Source organism: Anomaloglossus baeobatrachus, unplaced genomic scaffold, assembly GCF_048569485.1.
Source record: "Anomaloglossus baeobatrachus isolate aAnoBae1 unplaced genomic scaffold, aAnoBae1.hap1 Scaffold_28, whole genome shotgun sequence".
In the NCBI taxonomy this organism is placed as follows: Eukaryota; Metazoa; Chordata; class Amphibia; order Anura; family Aromobatidae; genus Anomaloglossus; species Anomaloglossus baeobatrachus.
Genome location: NW_027442278.1, coordinates 812,496 through 831,818, shown reverse-complemented (window position 1 = coordinate 831,818; position 19,323 = coordinate 812,496). Strand labels below are relative to the sequence as shown.

Here is a 19,323-nt window from a genome sequence, read left to right as displayed (position 1 = left end):
AAGACGGAAAGACCCACAAACAAGCAAGACCTGAAGGCTGCGGCTGTAAAAGGCCTGGCAAAGCATTAAGAAGGAGGAAACCCAGCGTTTGGTGATGTCCATAGGTTCCAGACTTAAGGCAGTGATTGCCTCCAAAGGATTCGCAACAAAATATTGAAAATAAAAATATTTTGTTTGGGTTTGGTTTATTTGTCCAATTACTTTTGACCTCCTAAAATGTGGAGTGTTTGTAAAGAAATGTGTACAATTCCTACAATTTCTATCAGATATTTTTGTTCAAACCTTCAAATTAAACGTTACAATCTGCACTTGAATTCTGTTGTAGAGGTTTCATTTCAAATCCAATGTGGTGGCATGCAGAGCCCAACTGGCGAAAATTGTGTCACTGTCCAAATATTTCTGGACCTAACTGTATATATATATATATATATATTGTGAGACAGGGGATATAGCTCAGCTGGGATCTTTGCTTTGGTCCAAGCAAGTGGCTATGGATTCACAGATGACAGCGGCAGACGGGCAGGTTCCACACAGATACGGCCACTGCCATTTTTTTTATTGTGTACACTTATCTCTCAGTGTTACACATGCAAAAACAGGAAAATAAATGTCTAAGGCCATATGGCCACTAACTAACAGAATGCTAACTACAAAATAAACCTATGTAAGAAACAAAATAGTATTCTCTTACTGTGTCAGTTCCTCAGCACAGCAAGTGGAGGTATGGAGTCTCAGCACCAGCAGCTATGAGCCTGTACTACTCTCCTCAGCAGTCTCCTTGTTCTGAATGCCTCCTGATTATTTCAGCTGATCCAGTGAGGAATCAAAACCTGGATTGAATGTGGAGAAGGGAGCAACCAGTCCCACTGCCATTCCTACTGATTGCTCCAGGAAAAACCGAGCCCAAAACTACACTGAAATAAACAGGCTTCAGTGACTAACTTATTGCTGAGCCAGATCTGACTTTCCCAGCTTTTCCCAGCCCATTTGCATGGGCTGACTGCTCCACATTCAGTACATGGAGACATATGAAATGAACCGAGGGGAAACATACCTGTTCTCTAGTACTTCTCCCCTCGACATCTCACATTCACCCCCCCTCTGTTCGAGCCCGTGGGGTCGGACACAATGACTTACCAAGCAGTGCGTTCTAGACAACGCGTCTGCGTTCCCATGCACCTTGCCTGCTCTGTGCTCCACTGAAAATTTAAAATTTGTAACGCCAAGAACCAGCGTGTCACCCGCGCATTGCCCTCTTTTGCCTGGGACATTCATGTCAGGGGTGAATAGTCCGTCACTAGTAGAGATGAGCGAACCGGTCGCGGTTCGGCTCGAGTTCGGTTCGCCGAACGGGCGTCTCGTTCGAGTTCGGTTCGGCGAACGTTCGACGAACCAAACTCGAACCGCATAGGAAACAATGGCAGGCAATCACAAACACATAAAAACACCTAGAAAACACCCTCAAAGGTGTCCAAAAGGTGACAAACAACTCGCAACACAACACAAACACATGGGAAAGTGACAAGGACATAGACTCATGCGAAAACAAAAGAGCAGGACAAGGAAAAAGAGGAGGAGACACAGATATAGGCATGGCATGCCCTTCTAAAATCATGTAAAACACCGCAAGGTGACTCCAAGCGGAGTCTCCCTTTTTTCCAAAAATTGGGCCCCACACACACCCACCCCTTAAGTGGCAGCACTTGTGGCCCAGTTGTACACTTCACAGCTAGATTTGCATCAAGCACATTCAAAAATACGCCATACTTAACCGTCCCCAGGATGACACCGGGGTAGGTAGCAAAGTCTTTCCTGATCCCAGCACTGTGCATCTTGGATCATTTTTAAAAACAATGTAAGCAAGGGCTACTCCAAGCGGAGTCTCCCTTTTTTCCAAAAATTGGGCCCCACACACACCCACCCCTTCAGTGGCAGCACTTGTGCCCCAGTGGTACACTTCACAGCTAGATTTGCATCAAGCACATTCAAAAATACGCCATACTTAACCGTCCCCAGGATGACACTGGGGTAGGTAGCAAAGTCTTTCCTGATCCCAGCACTGTGCATCTTGGATCATTTTTAAAAACAATGTAAGCAAGGGCTACTCCAAGCGGAGTCTCCCTTTTTTCCAAAAATTGGGCCCCACACACACCCACCCCTTCAGTGGCAGCACTTGTGCCCCAGTTGTACACTTCACAGCTAGATTTGCATCAAGCACATTCAAAAATACGCCATACTTAACCGTCCCCAGGATGACACTGGGGTAGGTAGCAAAGTCTTTCCTGATCCCAGCGCTGTGCATCTTGGATCATTTTTAAAAACAATGTAAGCAAGGGTTACTCCAAGCGGAGTCTCCCTTTTTTCCAAAAATTGGGCCCCACACACACCCACCCCTTCAGTGTCAGCACTTGTGCCCCAGTTGTACACGTCACAGCTAGATTTGCATCAAGCACATTCAAAAATACGCCATACTTAACCGTCCCCAGGATGACACTGGGGTAGGTAGCAAAGTCTTTCCTGATCCCAGCGCTGTGCATCTTGGATCATTTTTAAAAACACAGCAAGGGTTACTCCGAGAAGAGTCTCCCTTTTTTCCAAAAATTGGGCCACACAGACACCTCATCAGTGGCAGCACTTGTGTCCTAGTTGTACACTTCACAGCTAGATTTGCATCAAGCACATTCAAAATACTCAAGCATTTACTCTCCCCAGGATGACACAGGGGTAGTAAATTCCTTGTGGATCCATGACTTGTTCATTTTGATGAACGTTAGTCTGTCCACATTGTCACTGGACAGACGCGTGCGCTTATCTGTCAGCACACACCCAGCAGCACTGAAGACACGTTCAGAGACAACGCTGGCAGCTGGACACGACAAAATCTCCAAGGCGTAAGTGGAGAGCTCTGGCCATTTTTCAAGATTTGAAGCCCAAAATGAGCAAGGCTCCATTTGCAAACTAATGGCATCGATGTTCATTTGGAAATACTCCTGTATCATCCTCTCCAGCTGTTGACTATGTGTCAGACCTGTTGTCTCTGGTGGCCTTGCAAAGGAGGGTCTAAAAAAATTATGAAAAGATTCAATAAAATTGCTGTTACCAGCACCAGATACGGTGCTACTGGTACGGGTAGACTGTTGAAGATGACGAGACCATCCCATGTTTGTCAAGTTACAACTGGGAGATTCACTCCCTGCACCTGCACGGTTGTTTGGTGGAAAAGCCGAACTAAGATCGAGTAACAGCTTCTGCTGATACTCCTGCATACGTGCGTCCCTTTCTATGGCTGGAATTATGTCACAAAATTTGGACTTGTAGCGGGGATCTAATAGTAAGGCAAGCCAGTAGTCATCATCACTTCTAATTTTGACAATACGAGGGTCATGTTGGAGGTAGTGCAGCAAGAAGGCACTCATGTGTCTTGCGCAGCCATGCGGACCAAGTCCACGCTGTGTTTGTGGCATAGAGGTGCTAACCGTTCTTTCTTCCTCTGACATCTCCCCTCAACCTCTTTCAACTGAAATTTGACCAAGGTCTCCCTCATCCGCTGAGTCGTCCATGGACAGGTCATCCTCCATTTCTTCATGTTCTCCTGCACCTTCCTCAACATTTCGCCTGCTACCATGCGCCCTTGTTGATCCCTGTCCCCCATGGTCCCATGCCTGCCGCGTTGGTGATGATGAACGTCTGGACCTTGGTGATGTTGTTGTGTCTTGCGCATATGAATCCTCCTGTAGTTCCTCCCCTTCCTGTTGTCCCACTCCCTGACTCCGAATAGTGTTTAGCGTGTGCTCCAGCATGTAAATGACTGGAATTGTCATGCTGATAATGGCATTGTCAACGCTAAACATATTCGTCGCCATGTCGAAACTGTGCAGAAGGGTGCATAGGTCCTTGATCTGAGACCACTCCATCAGGGTGATCTGCCCCACCTCTGCATCTCGTTAGCCCAGGCTATAAGTCATGACGTATTGCACCAGGGCTCGGCGGTGCTGCCACAGTCGCTGTAACATGTGGAGAGTCGAATTCCAGCGTGTCGCCACATCGCATTTCAGGCGATGAACCGGCAGGCCGAAAGACTTCTGGAGAAATGCAAGTCGCTCAGCAGCGATGGTTGAACGGCGGAAGTGAGCAGACAGTTTTCGTGCCCTGTTCAGAAGGCCATCTAGGCGGGGATAGTGTGTTAAAAATTGCTGGACAAGGTTCAACACATGAGCCATACAAGGCACGTGTGTAACCTTGCCCAGGCGAAGGGCCGCACCCAGGTTTGCAGCATTGTCGCACACGGCCTTACCAGGCTGCAGGTTGAGTGGAGACAACCATTTATTAAACTCAGTCTCCAGAGCTGCCCACAACTCATCCGCTTTGTGACTCCTATTTTCAAGACATGTCAAGCTAAAGACCGCCTGATGCCGTTGCGCTCTGCTGCCAGCATAGTAATGAGGGGTGCGTGATTCCTTCTGCGCAGTGAGAACGCTGGTGGCCTGACTAGGCAGGCTTGGGGCGGAGGTGGAGGACCCAGATGAGGTGGAGGAGGCAGAAGCAGTGGCGGAACTTAGACAGACAGAGGATTGACACACAAGTCGTGGGGACGGCAAGACTTGTGCAGCAGACCCTTCACCATCTATCACCATAGTTACCCAGTGCCCAGTCAGCGACATGCAACGTCCCTGTCCATGCTTACTGGTCTAAGTATCGGTGGTGAAATGCACCCATTCACACACAGAGTTTCTCAAGGAAGCGGTGATGTTGTGTGCGACATGCTGGTGTAGCGCAGGCACACCTTTCTTAGAGAAGTAGTGGCGACTGGGCATCTGGTACTGGGGCACAGCGACAGACATAAGGTCTCTAAAATCCTGTGTGTCCACCAGGCGGAAAGGCAGCATTTCGGTAGCCAAGAGCTTACAGAGGGATAAAGTCAACCTTTTAGCTTTGTCATGGGTCGCAGGAAATGGCCTTTTATTTGTCCACATCTGAGGGACAGAGATCTGGCTGCTGTGTGTAGACGGTGTTGAGTAGGGTATCCCTGGAAAAATGCAGGTTTGTGAGGAAAGTGCAGGCGTAGACATGATGTTGCCTTCATCCAACGTTGGTGCTATCGATGTCTGAGAGAGCTGTACAAACGCACTTGATTCCCCTTCCAAACCCACTGACGACCTACCAAGCAAACTGCCTGTTGCGGTTACAGTGGTGGAAGTTGTGCGTGGAAAACCAGATGTGACAGCTGTCCCCACAGTCCTAGAAGATGAAGAGCGCGCGGATGCACTGGAAGGGGCAGGCGGTGGATGGTTCGCTCTGCTAGGCCGCATTGCAGCACGGTGAGCTTCCCACTGGGACATATGATATTTATTCATGTGACGATTCATGGAAGAAGTTGTCAAACTGCTGAGGTTTTGCCCTCTACTAACAGAATCACGACAAATTTTACAGATCACATAATTTGGGCGATCTTTTGCTATGTCAAAAAAGGACCAGGCTAGGCAAGGCTTAGAGGGCATGCGACCTGCTGAGCCACCCTGACTAGTGCTCAGAGGCACAGTGGTGGCTGAGGATGCAGTTGTAGACGTGCTACCAGTACTCCGACTCTGTCCAGGAAGGCGCAAGGTAACTTCGTTGTCAGTTGCATCCTCCTCCACCGTCTCTGTTGACCTCCTCGAGGGCCTAACTGTGGGTTGACAGTAGGTGGGATCTAGAACTTCCTCATCAATTGTTGTGTTTGCACTCCCCTCACCCTCAGACCGAGCCTCTTCTTGCCCTGACCGAATATTTAAGTTGTCATCCCAATCTGGTATCTGCGTCTCATCGTCATCAGTATGTTCCTCATTGTCTATTACCACAGGTGTTTCAGTTTGTGAATAAGGGTCAACATTATGCTCAAAAACTTGGTCATCACGGCCTGAATCTGAGTCACAAAGGTTCTGCGCATCACTGCAGATCATTTCCTGGTCTGTACTCACTGTAGTTTGGGAGCAGATCTCTGATTCCCAGGCTATAGTGTGACTGAACAGCTCTGCAGACTCAGCCATCTCAGTTCCACCATACTGTGCAGGGCGGATGGAGACTTCAGAGCTGGGACATCTTACTTTTGCTGGAAGATGGTCTATCTTCAGCAGATGTTAATGGAGCTTTGCCACCTTCCTTATGGACAAACCCTTTTTTTCCTTTTCCAACACGCCTCTTCCCCTTTCCACCAGAATCTGTCATTTTGCCACTTATTTTGATTGTGACAAGATTGTGCACTTAAAATGTGGTAGTAAAAATTGAGAGGTGGTGTAGATTGCAGCTGTGGTCTAGCTTTATTAACAGCAGAATAAACAACAATAACTATCCCTGACAATGCAACTACGGCCCTTAAACTGGCAACATAGTTTGCTAGTATAATGACTTAGTAACAATGAGTTTGAGTGTGCAATGCAGAGGTGGTGCACATAGGTTTGCACCAGTGGGACACTAATGGAAGTCCAACAGCCACTTTTAGGATGCCACTAAGTTTCCTCAGTGTTTGGTATTATAATGGCTTTGTAACAAGGAGCTTGAGTGTGCAATGCAGAGGTGCTGCAAATATCTTTGCACTAGTGGGACACTCATGGAAGTCCAACAGCCACTTTTAGGATGCCACTAAGTTTACTCAGTGTTTGCTAGTATAATGGCTTAGTAACAATGAGTTTGAGTGTGCAATGCAGAGGTGCTGCACATAGATTTGCACCAGTGGGACACTAATGAAGTCCAACAGCCACTTTTAGGATGCCACTAAGTTTACTCAGTGTTTGCTAGTATAATGGCTTTGTAACAATGAGCTTGAGTGTGCAATGCAGAGGTGCTTCAAATATCTTTGCACCAGTGGGACACTAATGGAAGTGCAACAGCCACTTTTAGGATGCCACTAAGTTTACTCAGTGTTTGCTAGTATAATGGCTTAGTAACAATGAGCTTGAGTGTGCAAAGGGCAGGAGGGTACAGTGGCAGGGTTGTGGGTCTGGGTAGAGGAAAGGAAGCCTCCCTTTCTATCCCTCCTAATGGGGAAATGCAGCGAGGAAATCCCTGACCTTAGCTACACAGACGCTGTCATCTTGTGTAGCTGTTAAAATCTGTTTTCACGTAACCTGACTGTCACCTATGGCTCTGACCCTGCCGGTATTAGCCCTTAAAAGGACTAATAGAAATTTCTATCCCTATTCTGTATAGCGCTGTGTATAGAGCGTACACAGCAGTATCGAAGACAGGAGCTACGCCAGCGGTGACTGACACCAAGACGCAGAAGGCAGATAATGGCGTGCTGGAGGAAAATGTCCGTTTTTATAATGCATGGACATGTGACATGGACATCCTATCACACATGCCGTTGCTTCTCTGGCTAAAAGTCCACTTAGCTGTGTGTGTCTGGGATTGGCTGACATTCTGGCCCGCCCCACTACACGCGCGCGCTTAGGGAAGGAAGACAAGGAAAAAAAAACCATTATCCAAACAGCAGTGATCTGAATGCGCTGTTCCCGCACACTATACGCTGAAATTTCATAATAGTGTGAGTCACAAAGTGACTTACACTATTACAGCGGAAAGCCAGCTAGTAATTAGCTTGTCTTTTTGCTGCTAAAACCGTTCTCGAACGTATCTAGAACTATCGAGCTTTAGCAAAAAGCTCGAGTTCTAGTTCGATCTAGAACAGCCCCCAAAATCACTCGAGCCGCGAACTGGAGAACCTCGAACCGCGAACCGCGCTCAACTCTAGTCACTAGGCTAAATCGGCGTCCTAGTAAATAATAGCGCAGGGTTTCCAGGGCCCACTTCACAGCTAAGGCTTGTCGCTCAACCACACTGTATTTTTTTTCTGCCTCCTTAAGTTTTCTGCTTAGTTGGCCCACCAGAGGCATGTGTTTGAACAATAAACTCCCGTTTAAAGTTTGGGGTAACCAACACTGGTTGGTCACATAAAGCCTTTTTCAACCCTTGAAAGACGTTCTCTGCTTCTGCGTTCCACTTTATTGAGACAGAGGTTGACCCCTTGGTAAGATCTGTGAGTGTGGCTGCGATAGTAGCAAAATTTTTGATGAACTGCTGGTAATAGCCAATGATGCTCAAAAAGGCTCTGACCTGTCTTTTGGTGACCGGTTGTGGCCAATTCTGAATGGCGTCCACTTTTTTAGCCTTAGGTTTTATAACTCCCCTACCAATGATGTATCCCAGATAGCGAGCTTCTTCCAACCCCAATGTACACTTCTTGGGATTGGCAGTCAACCTGGCAGCCCTTAGAGAGTCCAAGACAGCTTGTACCTTTTGGCAAATGAGTTTCCCAGTTATCACTAAAGATAATGATATCGTCCAAATATGCGGATGCATACTGGACAGGGGGCTTTAGGATGATATCCATTAGTCGTTGGAAGGTGGCTGGGGCTCCATGCAACCCAAATGGCATATCCCGGTACTGGAACAGTCCCTGTGGCGTAACAAAGGCAGTTTTCTCTTTGGCCGAGTTAGTGAGGGGAATCTGCCAATAACCTTTTGTTAAGTCAATAGTGGATATGTATCTGGCTGAACCTAGTCTCTCTATAAGTTCATCAACTCTTGGCATGGGGTAGGCATCGAATTTCGATACCTCATTTAACTTGCGAAAATCATTACAAAACCAGATAGACCCATCGGGCTTGGGCACCAGTACGATAGGACTAGCCCACTCACTCCGGGACTCCGCAATAACCCCGAGCGCCAGCATTTTCTTTACTTCCTGGGCAATGGAATTCGATATGGTTTTAACCGTACTCGTGTCTGAGGGTCGGTGACAATCTCATGTTTAATTAGGTGAGTACGGCCGGGTAGTTCTGTAAAAATATCTGCGTTTTATCTGTATGAACGCCTTGGTTTCTTGTATTTGGGTCTTGGATAGCGTGTCTGCAATAGCCACCTCTGGTGGTACTATCTGGGGGTCACTTACCTCAGATGTTGATGCCACTCGAGGCCCACTATCAAGGGTAGTCTCTGCTACCAGACTCTCTCTGTCCCACCAGGAACTTAAGCAAGTTTATGTGGTAGATTTGTTGGGGTTTTCTCTTGTCTGGTTGGTGTACCTTATAATTCACTTCACTTATTTTTTACAGCACCTCGTATGCCCCCTGCCATTTTGCAAGAAATTATTTTCTACAGTAGGTACCAACACTAACACCCTCTCCCCAGGTTGAAAAACTCGTGTTTTAGCCGCCCGGTTGTACACCCTGCTTTGGGCGCGTTGGGCGCGCTCCAAACATTCTTTGACTATTGGCATAACTGCCGCAATTCTGTCCTGCATGATTGTTATATGTTCAACTACACTGCGGTAAGGAGTCACCTCTTGCTCTCAAGTCTCCTTGGCAATATCCAACAGTCCTCTGGGACACCGCCCATAGACCAATTCAAAAGGTGAAAAGCCTGTGGAGGATTGGGGTACCTCTCGTATGGCGAACAAGAGATATAGCAGGAGAGCATCCCAATCCCTTACGTCCTTATCCACCACCCTTTTCAACATCCTCTTTAGGGTTTTATTAAAGCGCTCGACCAGACCGTCAGTTTGAGGGTGATACACTGAGGTACGCAGGTGGGAGATTTTTAGTAATTTACATAGTTCTTTGAGTATAGGAGACATAAAGGGGGTCCCCTGATCCATAAGTATCTCTTTTGGAATGCCTGTGCGAGAAAACATGTTAAAAGCTCCTTTGAAATTGCTTTTGCATTGGCATTCCGTAAGGGTACAGCCTCCGGATAACGGGTGGCGTAATCCAGTACCACCAAAATGTATTGATGACCCCTGGCAGATTTAACTATTGGACTGACTAAATCCATTGCTATCCTCTCAAAGAAAAAAAAAGGGGAACCAGCACAATCTGAAATTGGCATGCATCATATAAAAAGTGAAAATTCACAAATTTATTCCAACTGTACTATAATAAAAAAATGAGATTTTTAGCAAATAATTGATCAATTTTTTGAGCCACCCCTGCCAACGTCACGGCAAATCTCAATAGGGGGGTCCTACTCTACATTCTGTATTTCATGTGCCATGCGGCCTCCTAGATAAAGTTAAAAGCAGAACCATAATGGAGCACACATACCTGCAACCTGTATATAGCCGCTTCCATGTTGCAAAAAAGGCACTTGTGGATAGAGACCAGCCCAGGTCCCAGCATGTGGAGCAAGCTCTACACATACCAGGACTATATCACAACTGATCCTCCCAGTGCCAAACAGCAACCATTGATAAAGGCGGACCAGATCCAAGAATGGTGCTTAATTAGCATTGCCTGTGGAAAGGGGTGAGGTAACTGAGTCTGAACAGCTACCAACAGGAGGAATATATTGCAAACCAAAATCAGGCGTGCATGGTATGGTGTTGGTCAGACACCAGATTTGTAGCATAACTACGGTCAAAACAGAGAAAAAAAAGGGGAACCAGCACGATCTGAAATTGGCATGCATCATATAAAAAGTGAAAATTCACAAATTTATTCCAACTGTACTATAATAAAAAAAATGAGATTTTTAGCAAATAATTGATCAATTTTTTGAGCCACCCCTGCCAACGTCACGGCAAATCTCAATAGGGGGGTCCTACTCTACATTCTGTATTTCATGTGCCATGCGGCCTCCTAGATAAAGTTAAAAGCAGAACCATAATGGAGCACACATACCTGCAACCTGTATATAGCCGCTTCCATGTTGCAAAAAAGGCACTTGTGGATAGAGACCAGCCCAGGTCCCAGCATGTGGAGCAAGCTCTACACATACCAGGACTATATCACAACTGATCCTCCCAGTGCCAAACAGCAACCATTGATAAAGGCGGACCAGATCCAAGAATGGTGCTTAATTAGCATTGCCTGTGGAAAGGGGTGAGGTAACTGAGTCTGAACAGCTACAAACAGGAGGAATATATTGCAAACCAAAATCAGGCGTGCATGGTATGGTGTTGAGAACCAATTAAATGACCAAAGGGTAAAGATAGCTACACTCATTCAATAATAAAAACCTATAAAACGTGAGTGATCAAGCCAAATAAAAGTATATAATCTTTATTGAAAATCATTAAAACCAACATATAGAACAAACAATGATGAGGACACATTCAATTAACCTCAGGTAAACAGGAATATACAAGCAATAAATAGCAAATATGCATACTGGCCGTGTGTCAGAAAGGCATAAAATAGTGCACAAAAAAAAAAAAAAAAAAAAAAATGTCAAGTTTCTTGGGGAACCGAGAGTCTTTGGGTAGATACGAAATGTCCCAAAGAACACCTATGAAATAGGACTACATTGAATACAAGCTGAACAGAGCTTAGTCCTTCACTAAAGACTAGATGTATGAGATCCGCATTCCCATTACCGCAACACGTGGCATATATCAAGGGAAACCGAGAAAGCATATGTCTATGATATTGACAGGATTATAATCCTATAAGATGTAAGCGTGATGGTTATAAAAAAACAAGTGGTATAACCACAAAGTGTTTCCCAAATGCCTACAGTCCCAAGGGGGAGGGGCAGGATCTCAACCACACATATGGAGATGAAGACAGAAACCGACACAAAAGCAAGTGCCAAAATGACACTTTAGCAACAGGGCTAGACTAAGGAAGTACTATTCCCAGTGTTATAATACATAAAGAGGATTATAACAGACAAAGAAGGCGGCATGGCCTGCAATACCAACAGTGTTTGCACCTTACAAAGGCACAAAACCAGCCATAAAGACCCACCTTAACACTGGGTTATCAGCCCACAATGACACACACCAAAAAGGATGTTAACCTGAGGGTAGAATACCCCGACACGTGTTTCGCAGAAAAGCTTCTTCCAAGGGGTGCTGATGCCAGTCAATACCCAGGTATATATACCCCCATCCATCAGCGAGATGTGTAGCAGCGGCGCTCAATCACAGCTCCACCATTGTGCACATGGGGTCTGGCGTCTGACATCATCATGCTCCGCCCATGTCAGACTCGTCATCACATGGGAGGAGCATGGCGAGGCAGGAAGACACGTCGCCCCATAGCACAAAGGGTGGGCGGAGAAATGAGCGCTCCACACCCGCTGGGATATACTGCCATAGAAACAAGGCAAAACAACAATGTGTCAGTGGCACACAACTCAGAGACCACTCATACAAACAAGAAACACACTAGGGTGCACGCAAGGTTCAAGCCCGAAGAATATAAGAAAAATTAAAATACCAATTGTTTTAGAAAAGATTATTGATTTTATAATATTAAAAAAATATAAAAAGTGTGTGAATATCTCAGTATACATATATATCTTAATACAAACATGCATGCAAAAGCATGCACATACATGTCCCCACAAGGATTCTTCACATAAAAATACCATGTGGAAATTACATATATTATAAGATGTAAGTCTAACAGTGCATAATACAAAAAATTGCTGTTATTACACAATAGCAGTAAAAAGGTGCATGGTGCATATAAAACTGATGCAAAAGCGCATAATAAAAGTGTAAAGTGCAAAAATGACCAAACATGTATTAAAATGCATATGAAAAGCCCATGTGTAGTGGCGCACAACGAAAGTCAGCAAAACCAATGCTCAGTATATGTTGTGCAAAGGAAGGTGTTCGAAACCAATGTGGAGACAATGTAAAAAAAAAAAAAAAAAATAGAAAAAGATATAAATATACATACACAGAAGGGATAGAAAGACATAAAAGAACATGATATCTTTATTTATAAAAAAAAAAACAAACACATAAATATAAATATAAAATACACATGCAAGAATGCATATGTATACCAATACGTGCACATGTGCATGCATACACACATAAAAATGAGAGGGAGAAAAAGATGTGCCAAAGATATTACATAAAAATTCAATACAAATAGTGCAAAAATACATAATGTGGTTTGTAGAAATCCACTTGTGAGGATGTCAACAGGGATGAAACTAAAAACAAAAAAATTCCTACATTCCTATAATTTTCCTTATAATTTTAACATTCGCTTTTAGTCTATGCCCTTCGGTATATTTTAATCTGTATGTTTTTTGAATAAAATTGTTTTTAATTCCCCTTGTCTTTGTTTTTGTTTTTAGTTTCATCCCTGTTGACATCCTCACAAGTGGATTTCTACAAACCACATTATGTATTTTTGCACTATTTGTATTGAATTTTTATGTAATATCTTTGGCACATCTTTTTCTCCCTCTCATTTTTATGTGTGTATGCATGCACATGTGCACGTATTGGTATACATATGCATTCTTGCATGTGTATTTTATATTTATATTTATGTGTTTGTTTTTTTTTTATAAATAAAGATATCATGTTCTTTTATGTCTTTCTATCCCTTCTGTGTATGTATATTTATATCTTTTTCTATTTTTTTTTTTTTTTTTTACATTGTCTCCACATTGGTTTCGAACACCTTCCTTTGCACAACATATTCTGAGCATTGGTTTTGCTGACTTTCGTTGTGCGCCACTACACATGGGCTTTTCATATGCATTTTAATACATGTTTGGTCATTTTTGCACTTTACACTTTTATTATGCGCTTTTGCATCAGTTTTATATGCACCATGCACCTTTTTACTGCTATTGTGTAATAACAGCAATTTTTTGTATTATGCACTGTTAGACTTACATCTTATAATATATGTAATTTCCACATGGTATTTTTATGTGAAGAATCCTTGTGGGGACATGTATGTGCATGCTTTTGCATGCATGTTTGTATTAAGATATATATGTATACTGAGATATTCACACACTTTTTATATTTTTTTAATATTATAAAATCAATAATCTTTTCTAAAACAATTGGTATTTTAATTTTTCTTATATTCTTCGGGCTTGAACCTTGCGTGCACCCTAGTGTGTTTCTTGTTTGTATGAGTGGTCTCTGAGTTGTGTGCCACTGACACATTGTTGTTTTGCCTTGTTTCTATGGCAGTATATCCCAGCGGGTGTGGAGCGCTCATTTCTCCGCCCACCCTTTGTGCTATGGGGCGACGTGTCTTCCTGCCTCGCCATGCTCCTCCCATGTGATGACGAGTCTGACATGGGCGGAGCATGATGATGTCAGACGCCAGACCCCATGTGCACAATGGTGGAGCTGTGATTGAGCGCCGCTGCTACACATCTCGCTGATGGATGGGGGTATATATACCTGGGTATTGACTGGCATCAGCACCCCTTGGAAGAAGCTTTTCTGCGAAACACGTGTCGGGGTATTCTACCCTCAGGTTAACATCCTTTTTGGTGTGTGTCATTGTGGGCTGATAACCCAGTGTTAAGGTGGGTCTTTATGGCTGGTTTTGTGCCTTTGTAAGGTGCAAACACTGTTGGTATTGCAGGCCATGCCGCCTTCTTTGTCTGTTATAATCCTCTTTATGTATTATAACACTGGGAATAGTACTTCCTTAGTCTAGCCCTGTTGCTAAAGTGTCATTTTGGCACTTGCTTTTGTGTCGGTTTCTGTCTTCATCTCCATATGTGTGGTTGAGATCCTGCCCCTCCCCCTTGGGACTGTAGGCATTTGGGAAACACTTTGTGGTTATACCACTTGTTTTTTTATAACCATCACGCTTACATCTTATAGGATTATAATCCTGTCAATATAGACATATGCTTTCTCGGTTTCCCTTGATATATGCCACGTGTTGCGGTAATGGGAATGCGGATCTCATACATCTAGTCTTTAGTGAAGGACTAAGCTCTGTTCAGCTTGTATTCAATGTAGTCCTATTTCATAGGTGTTCTTTGGGACATTTCGTATCTACCCAAAGACTCTCGGTTCCCCAAGAAACTTGACATTTTTTTTTTTTTTTTTTTTGTGCACTATTTTATGCCTTTCTGACACACGGCCAGTATGCATATTTGCTATTTATTGCTTGTATATTCCTGTTTACCTGAGGTTAATTGAATGTGTCCTCATCATTGTTTGTTCTATATGTTGGTTTTAATGATTTTCAATAAAGATTATATACTTTTATTTGGCTTGATCACTCACGTTTTATAGGTTTTTATTTATGGTATGGTGTTGGTCAGACACCAGATTTGTAGCATAACTACGGTCAAAACAGAGAAAAAAAAGAGAAAAAAAAGGGGAACCAGCACGATCTGAAATTGGCATGCATCATATAAAAAGTGAAAATTCACAAATTTATTCCAACTGTACTATAATAAAAAAATGAGATTTTTAGCAAATAATTGATCAATTTTTTGAGCCACCCCTGCCAACGTCACGGCAAATCTCAATAGGGGGGTCCTACTCTACATTCTGTATTTCATGTGCCATGCGGCCTCCTAGATAAAGTTAAAAGCAGAACCATAATGGAGCACACATACCTGCAACCTGTATATAGCCGCTTCCATGTTGCAAAAAAGGCACTTGTGGATAGAGACCAGCCCAGGTCCCAGCATGTGGAGCAAGCTCTACACATACCAGGACTATATCACAACTGATCCTCCCAGTGCCAAACAGCAACCATTGATAAAGGCGGACCAGATCCAAGAATGGTGCTTAATTAGCATTGCCTGTGGAAAGGGGTGAGGTAACTGAGTCTGAACAGCTACCAACAGGAGGAATATATTGCAAACCAAAATCAGGCGTGCATGGTATGGTGTTGGTCAGACACCAGATTTGTAGCATAACTACGGTCAAAACAGAGAAAATTTTGCAACATAGAAGCGGTTATATACAGGTTACAGGTAGAACAAAAAACAAAGAACAAGAGGCGATCAATTAGGTCTATTTATTTTTATTAGTAATAAAAGTTTGGACAGGTGAGGGGAGTCAAACCCGGCATACATCACTGCAGTTATAATACACCAATTGTGCAAAACTTAATATGAAGTCACGGTTGTGAACACACATATGTACCTTTCAGAGTTACAATCTGCAAAAAATATATATAAATTGTTTATCAAATATCCCTTGTTAAATTTACTGGACGCACTCATCCATGCATGCATACACAAGGAATATAAATACAGTGGAAAACACATGAACTCCTCCAGGTTCAAACATGGACCACATACTCAAAAGATGAAATATAAGGCCACCTATCCATAGATTGCTGTATCAACAGGGGGCATCAATATCCATAATTAGGTATAATTATAGATCTTCACACATATACATGACCATATACAAAACGGGTCACTTAAAGTTCGAATACAGAAGCATGGAGCAGTCCATTAGACTGATGGCGCAGTCAAGGATGCAATGGTACTGAAAAATAATGATAACAATGATCAAATATTCAGCATATATACAACGCATGAACTACTCCAGGCTCAAAACATGGAACACGTGCCCTAAAAGGTGAGACCATAGACCACCATGTCAATGCGGCGTCAGTGTCTAATATTAATCCCAATTATCATTGTATATGCATAAAGACCACAAAAAGATCACATGCGTGGTTCCAGGTACAAAACATGGAGCAGTCCATGAAGTAATGGTATAACCATGTAGAATATCATTCACCCACTAATACAGTGTGCAGAGGATAAGTATATAAGATAAGGGCACTGCTCATATATTACTAAACAAAAAAACTCCATACTCAGCAACAGAGTCAAATTTGTCATATAGTACTGGGATACTAATGATTATAAAGAACAGTGCTCAATATCTATATAATACAGATTCTATACCTACAGTACTCCTCACATGCACACAGGTGGATTCAGACCTTGCATATAGTGAAAGTATCACGTAGGTTTTTCCAAACAAAGAACACATGGCAATCCATGAACTTGTAGCAACATAATATCCACCATTTACTCGTGTAAAGCAGCAGGCACGAGCACCGCCCAGAACTGATTATGCAGAGGATAGGCACATATAATGAACAACATTCAAGACTTACATGATATTAAGAGATGACGATAACTGCAGTGGAATGCGCCCAATGCGCATTTCGGTGTAAACCTTCGTCAGGGGGCGTGAACAAACACGGAGGAAGTGAGGTAGTTATAGGTCACCCCTCTCTTCGATTGGGCAGCAGGATGACGCACGCGGGGCCGGTCAACCGGAAGTCCCGCCTCACAGGCGCGTCATGGATACACGAACGCCGGGGAACCCGGCGTCCAAGTAGCCATGGAGACGCGGCTGAGAGCGCGAGAGTCCCAGACAGGCCGCGCATGCGTGCACTGCAACAATACGGAGAGAGAAAAGGATACAAATATATGATTTCTCTGCAGCCAAATACCGAGACTAAAGGATATAAGGCAACCAAATAATATATATGGTCATCACATATTACAATATAGATGCTCTAACAAATTACGGAAATGAAGGTATAATAAACTCAATACTTTAGCATCTCAAAATGAGATCATCGCATACTGTAGCAAATTGCTGCGCAGAATCGCACCAATGTACCCGAAGATAGATCAATGGTCAGAGCACCCCAAGAGGGGGGGCCCTTATCTGTTCATACAGATAGTGCGATCAAGCGCAGCAACCCGCAACACCACATCAAGAGATCTATAAAAATTCATACGGGTATATGCAACAGCCCATAGCACCATGATCTCATAGAGAAAACAAGAGAGATAACCAATGACCTCTCACAGGCATTTATCATATCTGCAAAAGGAATACAATTACACACAACATCCTACAAATATGTCATAAATCCAGTATATATAAATAATACACAAAATTTATTTATTAAGGAGGCATAGAGAAACTCGTTGAGCATCTTCATTCGTATGTAGTCCAACGGAACATTCCCAATATCCATATTCATATCAGCATTAAATACGCAGGAAACCAAATAGAAAAAAGGTGGCCTAAAGGATAATAAAAAACAAGTTAAAAACAATTTAAAAAAGGGGGAGAAACTAGACTATTATAAAAAAGGAACAAAACTCATATGCTCATTGAGACCATGGGGCTGAACGGTACGCAGACGCCAGATCCACCGTGTCTCCAATTGACCCAATCTCTGACTAACCCGACCACCTCGTATGTCTATATCCAGCATATCAATACCACGAATCATGAATTTCCCAGAATCAGATCCGTGGAATAGTTTGAAATGCTTGGGAATTGTTTTAAGGGTGTTTACATCGCTAACATCCCGAGCGGCCTCAATTCCCAAAATGTGTTCGCGCACGCGAACCTTCAATTGGCGTGTCGTGAGACCAATATAGATTTTTGGGCAGGGACAAGTACCATAATATATCACACATTTAGACTGACAAGTAATTCTCTTCAGAATTTTAAAGGTCTTTATAGCTGAAGAATCACTGAATGTGTCAGTGCGTGATACATTGGGACAAGCAACACATTTGTCGCAAGGAAAGCTCCCGCCCTTAATTGGTAGATTTTTAAAGAGCAGTTGTTGTGAGGGATTAGGGTCATGGAGGCTACGGACGAGGAAATCCTTGAGGTTCTTGGCTCTGCGCACTGTAATTTGCGGTTGATGGGGTAAAATTTTAGCTAGAATAGAATCAGCTTGTAGGATAGGCCAAGACCTCATCAAGGCTTGTCGAATAGCATTATGTTCGGAACAGTAATCAGTAATAAATCTAACTGATGTCACATTTTTGCTGGGTTTCATGGAATACAGCAAATCGTTTCGAACTGAATATTTTGCACGATGGTATGCATGTTTGATAGTACGTTTGCTGTATCCCCTCTCAGCAAAACGCTTGGTTAACTCAACAGACTGTCTCTCAAAATCACTGTCATTAGAACACAACCTGCGAATACGCAGAAATTGTCCGACAGGTACGGACTTGATCATATATGGCGGATGAAAAGAAGATGCATGAAGTAATGTGTTGGTGGCTGTGGTTTTCCGATATAAATCGGTCTGTAGAAAGTCATCGGAGTCCCTATATACCAACACATCAAGAAACGCCACGGAATCCGAAGAGTATTGGTGAGTCAGATAAATGTTGCGACCGTTGGAGTTCATCTCTTGGATAAACAACAAAAGAAAATCAGAAGTCCCCTGCCAGATTAAGAAAATATCGTCGATGTACCGCGTCCACAATAGGACGCGGCCCATCGACGAAGGACAATCAGGCAGGGGGAGGTCTCTCTCCCACAGCCCCAGGAACAAATTAGCGTACGCGGGCGCAAAAGAAGCGCCCATCGCTGTACCCTGGAGCTGCAGGTAAAAAGACCCCTTAAAAACAAAAAAATTATGTGTAAGAGAGAACTCCAACAGTCGCAACAACAGCTCAACAAATTTTGGGGACAGTTGTGTTGTATTAAGGAAAAATTTCACTGCCTCGATTCCGTCGGCATGTCGAATGCTGGTATACAGCGACTCTACATCACAGCACACCAACAATGAATCACTGCCAATATATAGA

The 19,323-nt window shown here is 43.5% G+C and overlaps 1 protein-coding gene across 1 annotated transcript in view; it reads right to left on the bottom strand.

Annotated features, from left to right (window-relative positions):
* The window catches only part of LOC142265967 (uncharacterized), a 204,250-nt gene extending 185,237 nt beyond the window's left edge, over positions 1 to 19,013 (bottom strand). The window contains exon 1 of the mRNA XM_075332294.1: positions 17,952 to 19,013. Within this exon, the coding sequence (XP_075188409.1) occupies positions 17,952 to 19,013 (1,062 nt within the window). The remainder of the gene's footprint in view (positions 1 to 17,951) is intronic.
* Positions 19,014 to 19,323: the final 310 nt, after the last annotated feature.